This window comes from Sorex araneus, chromosome 6, assembly GCF_027595985.1.
Source record: "Sorex araneus isolate mSorAra2 chromosome 6, mSorAra2.pri, whole genome shotgun sequence".
In the NCBI taxonomy this organism is placed as follows: domain Eukaryota; kingdom Metazoa; phylum Chordata; class Mammalia; order Eulipotyphla; family Soricidae; genus Sorex; species Sorex araneus.
In genome coordinates this window covers 89,904,791-89,911,767 of record NC_073307.1, presented here as the reverse complement: position 1 = coordinate 89,911,767, position 6,977 = coordinate 89,904,791, and the positions used below count along the sequence as shown (strand labels likewise).

The window sequence follows — 6,977 nt, the reverse complement described above, 5'->3', positions numbered from 1 at the left end:
AATTGTGAATTCCAAAGGGCGTGTGTGGGCGTGGGGGTCGGCCAGCAAGGGGTGGGTCCAAGGATGTGGAACCTTCCTTATAAATCCAGAGATTCCAAACTTCTCACCTTTTCGCTCTAACTGACGTCGGTTGGTCCCCTTGGTCTGGCCTTTTGTTGAATTAAAAAAAAAAAAAGTCCTTTGACCCTCTGGAGGTCTGGGTAATTTTTTTTTTTAAACCCAGCTCTTGGAGTTTTTTATTCATAGTATTTTGGCCGCCCCCCGACTTTTCTCGACAACATGAGCGCAGACCTGGAATGTACCGCAAATCTGCCTAGTTCAGAAGAACCTGAGTTTAGAGACTCTTCGCCCAGGCCCCATACTTGTGAAATGGAAGAAAAGGGCGAAGCATTGCCGACACCCTCTGCCGAAGAGAAGAACGAAGCGTCTCCGACACCCTCTGCCGAGACGCCCCCCTTGGAGACGGGTAAGAATCGGCCGAGCCCTGGAGAGCATGAGGGCTGCGGGCACTGAGGGTCTTTCATCGGCTCCCCTTTGGAGCAATCAAATTAGAGCCCATTGATGGAGCAGGTGTTAGCGGTTAATCCCCACACCCTTGGCAAACGCCCTTAGACCTCTGCGTCAGGAGTCGTGGATTCAAGCGATCGGGTTTGGGGACTCGATTGGGATTCTCCTGTGAGGTCCCTGAATCCCACCAGGAGTTAAGTTATTCCTTGAGCATAGCTAAGAGTAGACCTTGAGTCCTGCTCGGTAGGGCCCACCCAAGTAAAAGATGAGATTCACAGCATTGGGGTGAGAGGCTGGAGCGATAGCACAGCGGGGAGGGTGTTTGCCTTGCACGCGGCCCGCCCGGGTTCGATTCCCAGCATCCTATAGGGTCCCCTGAGCACCACCAGGAGTAATTCCTGAGTGCAGAGCCAGGAGTAAACCCCTGTGCATCGTCGGGTGTGACCCAAAAAGAAAAAAAAAAAACAAAAAGAAGCATTGGGGTGGGGTGGGGGTGGGGTTCGCCAAGGCCGAAGTACCCCGATATCTGTACAGGGCCCCAGGTCCAATCACTAGCGCTGCATAGACGCCCTGAACCCCACTGGATGTAGCTTCTAGCACTGTTGGGGAGTAAATCCCCTCTCCAAAATAAATCAAAGGTAAGAGACGTAACGGTATTGTGTTGCGTGTCTGAAAATTGCTCAAAAGTGGGCTGCATGCAAGGCAAGCGCCCTCCCCGCCGTACTTCTGACCCCGAGTGTAAATCTTCACAGTTAGCACGAAAAGGAAGTTTCTGCAGTCGTAATCATGACCTGACTGCGCAGGTCAAACATTTCATTGTCACAAATGTCAGATCATTCTGTTGATCATTTAAACAAATATGTTGTTAGGTCCGGGCATTCGAAAAGTTAAATTTGAAAAATATTGCTAAGTTTTAAAATAGTGAAAGCTAAACTAACTTTTTTTTTTAATTGTTATAATTATCACCTTTATTTTTTTATATATTTTTTATTCTTTTGCTTTTTGGGTCACACCCAGTGATGCTCAGGGGTTACTCCTGGCTCTGCACTCAGGAATTACTCCTGGCGGTGCTTGGGGGACCATATGGGATGCCGGGGATCGAACCCAGGTCGGCTGCATACAAGGCGAACGACCTACCCGCTGTGCTATCACTCCGGCCCCTAAACTAACTTTTTTTTTACCCAATAATAACACTTTTAGGTTTTATGGTATTACCTTAAAAATGATGTGTTATGATGCCAACTAAAATTAACCCGTGGAGGAAGAACAAATAAAGCAAAATGTCGCTGTATTGCAACAGGACTAGGTTTCGGTTTGGGTTTGGTTTCAGGGTCACCCCTGGCAGTGCTTGGGGGGGAGACCCTGGATTTGTGTTCACCCCTTCGAGCCTGCCCTCCAGCTCCTGAAGAGTCTTTTTTTTTTTTTTTCCTTTTTGGGTCACACCCGGCATTGCACAGGGGTTCCTCCTGGCTCTGCACACAGGAGTTACTCCTGGCGGTGCTCGAGGGACCCTATGGGATGCTGGGAATTGAACCCAAGTCAGCCTCCTGCAAGGCAAATGCCCTCCCCGCTGTGCTGTCGCTCCAGCCCCATGAGTCGGTTTTTTTTTTTTTTTTTTTTTTTGGGTCACACCTGGCGATGCACAGGGGTTACTCCTGGCTCTGCACTCAGGAATTACCCCTGGCGGTGCTCAGGAGACCATATAGGATGCTGGGAATTGAACCCGGGTCGGCTGCGTGCAAGACAAATGCCTTACCCGCTGTGCTATTGCTCCAGCCCATCCCATGAGTCGGTTTTTAATATAATTCTGCTCAATCTTTCCTGCCAATGCCCTTATTAGTCCGTCAAATGTTGAAATCTGGATAGTAGGATAGAGCTGACTGACTGAACTTAGCAATGAGGGATAAATTCAGGAAACCTCAGCACACATTCCTACGTAGTTTGTTCTCCCCGGTAATCCCTACTTGTGATTGGCTGAAGGTGTTTTTTTTCCCTCCCCCTTTAGATTGACTTGCAAGCACTAGCGTGGGGTGGGTGTGCCAGGGGTCAGTGAGTACATGCTCCTGTTCCCTGCAACCCCCAGGCCCTCCCTGCCAGCAACGAATGCTGGATGTACCTCCGCAACAGCCTATATTCATTTAGTCTTAGGATCCGGGGGAGAAATTGGAGACGAGTCAGAGCTGTGCAAAGGCTAGCTGGGAAGGGAAGTCTTATCTGAATACCAGTTTCTTCTAATATCCGTGCAGAAAACTGTGCAGAATCTGATTTCCAACACGGGTGATGGTTAAGATGACAAAAAGGAAGTTCTGGGCATCGGAGAGATAGTAGAGCGAGTCAGGAGCTAGCCTTTCTTCTTTCCCCTTTTTGATTTGGTCTTTGGGCTGTACCCTAAGATGCTCAAAGGGTTATTTCTGGCTCTGCGCTCAGGAATGACTTCTGGAAGGGTTTGGGGGGACCCTATGGGATGCCGGCCCCTCTTAAGCATCAATAAAAAGCCATCTATCTGGGCTGGAGCGATAGCACAGAGGGAAGGGCATTTGCCTTGCATGTGGCCGACCCGGGTTAGATTCTCAGCATCCCATAAGGTCCCCTGAACACCGCCAGGAGTCATTCCTGAGTGCATGAGCCAGGAGGAACCCTGTGCATTGCTGGGTGTGACCCAAAAATAATAAAAAAAAAATCTATCCAAGGCTACTTCAGGGGCTGGAGCCATAGCACATCGAGGAGGGTGTTTGCCTTGCACGCAGCCAACATGGGTTCGATTCCCAGCATCCCATAGGGTCCCCTGAGCACCGCCAGGAGTCATTTCTGAGTGCATGAGCCAGGAGGAATCCTGTGCATCACCGGGTGTGACCCAAAAAGCAAAAAGGAAAACCACAAGGCAGCTCCAGGGGGTTGTAGGTGATATCCTCTATTTGGAATCAGGGCTTTGCCAAAGGATGCCAGAGAGTTGCTTTAGGCGAGCACTGAAGGCTGGGCAGGGCTGGGCAGGGCGGAGGCTGGACAGTGCCTGGAAAAGAACCAGTGTCCTTTTTATTCCCACAGTCTCTCCTCTCCCTCCCGCCGAGGATCTGCCCGTGCAGGACAGTCCTGATTCCTCCACCAGTCCCAAGGCGGAAGTGCTCCCCATTTCAGAAGAGAGTCCGGTCAAGAAGGAAGACCCCCAGGGCCCCGGCAAAAAGCCGAAGAGCAGAACCGTGTTCTCGCAGAGCCAGCTCTGTGTCCTCAACGAGCGCTTCCAGAGGCAGAAATACCTGAGCCTCCAGCAGATGCAAGAGCTCTCCCGCATCCTCAACCTGAGCTACAAACAGGTAGCGCTGGCCGAGTCCCCGGAGCTAAAACTAAACGCTTTGGGGCTGGGATGCCCTGAGTTGACAGTGCCTTTTTTTTTCTTCTTCTTTTTTTTTTTTTGGTTGGGGGGATTGGGTCATACTGGTGATGCTCAAGAGTTCCCTACCAGCTCTGCACTTAGGAATAACTCCTGGCGGGGCTCGAGTGATATAGCACAGCGGGGAGGGCGTTTGCCTTGCATGCGGCCAACCCAGGTTCGATTCCCAGCATCCCATAGGGTCCCCCAGCACCGCCAGGAGTAATTCCTGAGTGCAAAGCCAGGAGTAACCCCTGTGCATTGCTGGGTGTGACCCGAGAAGCAAAAAAAAAAAAGAAAGAAAGAAAGAAAGAAAGAAGAATAACTCCTGGCGATCCTCAGGGACTATTTGGGATGCCGGGGATCAAACCTGGTTCCGCCACATGCAAAGGCAAATGTGCCCTCCCCACTGTATGCTAGCGCTCAGGCCCTGAGCGTGCATTTCTAATTGCAGTGAGTCTCAGGCCTGGAAGAAAATCACAGTAAAGCTAATTTTCAAATTAGCATCCCTCACTGTATATGTGCATCCTGGTCAGTAATGTCAACGGAATCTTTTTGTGTTTCCATCTATTTTTAATTATTCAGTTGGGCAGGCCTCAATAGTTTTCTTAGCCACTTTGATCTTTGCCCAAATGAAAGTTTTTCAAACTTGGAGCAATATTATAGTGGGTAGGGTGTTTGCCTAGCATGCAGCCACGGAGTGATCCCTGAGCACTGAACCTGGAGTAAGCCCTGAGCATTGCTGGGTGTGGCTCCCCAAGCCCCCCAAAAAAGTTTTAAACTTTTCCTTAATTAAAGGAGACACATATGTTCTCATCTTCTGAATTAAGAGGGTCCCTAACACTGGTTCTTATTTGAAAATGTTAGCCAGAGAGGGGCCAGAGACATACAAGAGCAGCAGCCGACCTGGGTTCGATCCCCAGCATCCCAAATGGTCCTGAGCACTGCCAGGAGTGATTTGAGAGCACAGAGCCAGAAGTAAAACCTGAGCATCTCTGGGTGTGGTACCAAAGTGGGGGGGGGAACAAACAACAAATAAAGTTTTTTTTAGCCAGAGTGACAGTCTAAATGACTAAATGACAGACTAAATGACAGACAGGTGGGGTGCATGTAGCCGACCTGGCTTTGATCCCCGGCATCCTATATGGTCCCCTGTGACCCACCGGGAATGACGAATACAGCACCAGAAGAAACCTCTGTGCATCAATAGGTGTGGCCCAAACCTTGCTCTCCCACCCCCCTTTTCTTTTTTCTTTTTTTTTTTTCTGCTCTTTGGGTCACACCCAGAGATGCACAGGGGTTACTCCTGGCTCTACACTCAGGAATTACTCCTGGCGGTGCTCGGGAACCCTATGGGATGCTGGGGATCGAACCCAGGTCGGTTATGGACAAGGCAAACATCCTCCCCGCTGTCCTATCATGCTGTCCCCCTCTTTTTTTTTATTTCTTTTTGGGTCACATCCGGCGATGCTCAGGGATTATACTGGTTCTGCACTCAGAAATTACTCCTGGCAGTGCTTGGGGGGCCCTATGGGATGCTGGGAATCAAACTTGGGTTGGCCATGTGTAAGGCAAATGCCCTCCCCGCTGTGCCGTCTCTCCGGTCCCATGGCTAGTGTTTTATGTTCGCTGGCTATCCATTTCTTGTCTTGCAGGTGAAGACCTGGTTTCAGAACCAGAGGATGAAATACAAGAGGTGGCAGAAAAACAGCTGGCCCAAGAACAGCGACAGCCTCGCTCAGGTGAGAGACACCAGCGGGCACGGTTTGGCTGCTCTCTGACACACATGATTTAAATTGGCTCATTCAAGCTTTGTTGCAGCCACAGACTTCTCTGGTCTGTGCATTATTATTTATTATTATTATTATTATTATTATTATTATTATTATTATTATTATTATTATTGGGCTGGAGCTATAGCACAGCAGTAGGGCGTTTGCCTTTCATGTGGCCGAACTGGGTTCGATTCCTCTGTCCCTCAGAGAGCCTGGTAAGCTACCGAGAGTATCCCGCCCGCACGGCAGAGACTGGTAAGCTACCCGTAGTGTATTTGTTATGCCAAAAACAGTAACAGCAAGTCTCATAATGGAGACGTTACTGGTGCCTGCTCGAGAAAATTGATGAGCAACGGGATGACAGTGACAGTGATTATTATTATTACTTATTATTACTATTTGCTTTTTGGGTCACAGCTGGCAATGCACAGGGGTTACTCCTGGCTCTGCACTCAGCAATCACTCCTGGCAGTGCTCAGAGAACCCTATGGGATGCTAGGAATCGAACCCGGGTCGGCCGCGTGCAAGGCAAACGCCCTCCTCTCTGTGCTATCACTCCAGGCCCCCAGGTCTGTGTGTTGTTAATCTGGGGTCACGTGAGATGGGCTCGGGTCCAACACCAGGCACCAAGTCAGCTCTTGTTCACGCCGGACTGCAAACATCGCCTTCTCTTTCAGATGACGTCAGAGTACCCCGCCGGCCTTTGCTGCCACCAGGGATGTCTGGTGAACGCCCCTGAGAGCCTCCCGGCATGGGGTGGCCAGCCCTGGAACAGCGCGGCGGCGTGGGGCGGCCAGGCGGCGTGGGGCGCGCAGAGCTGGAGCGGGCAGTTCCCCGGCTACGAGGACCCCCAGCAGCCGGCCCTGTCGGCTCTCCCGCAGAATCCTCCCGCCGGGGACTTGGAGAGCACCTTGGAGTCCCCCGGGGAGGCCCAGAACCTCCTCCAGCAGACCCTGAAGTATTTCAGCACTCAGCAAATGCTGGATTTATTCCCCAATTTGCCCACGAATGTGCCGCTGGGAGATTCATAAAGACGGGTGGATGGAGAGAGGGGTGGCTGTGTTATTGAACGCGGGCGGGGGGTGTTGTCGTTCTGACTTGGGGGTCTCTGCCTTGCTATCCTGTCAATTTGTGCAGGGGGGTGAGGGGAGGCTTTTTGGGGAATTCTTGCTCTGTCTGTACGCCAGGCTATCACCTCGGGGATGATAAGGGTTGGCCCGTGTTCTCACTGTGTATGACCTCTGCCACTTTAGTTCCATTAAGACTCCTTGTCTTCTTCATGACCCTTTCTTCCCCCTCCTTTGTAATATTAACAGTAGTTGTCTTTC

General features: G+C 50.8%; 1 protein-coding gene across 1 annotated transcript; it reads left to right on the top strand.

The window, feature by feature from the left end:
- The first annotated feature begins 279 nt into the window (after positions 1 to 279).
- On the top strand, positions 280 to 6,680 carry NANOG (Nanog homeobox). Its single transcript, XM_004610653.2, has 4 exons — positions 280 to 466; positions 3,553 to 3,818; positions 5,530 to 5,616; positions 6,327 to 6,680. The coding sequence occupies exons 1-4, from the start codon at positions 280 to 282 to the stop codon at positions 6,678 to 6,680; spliced, it is 894 nt and encodes a 297-aa protein (XP_004610710.2).
- Positions 6,681 to 6,977: the final 297 nt, after the last annotated feature.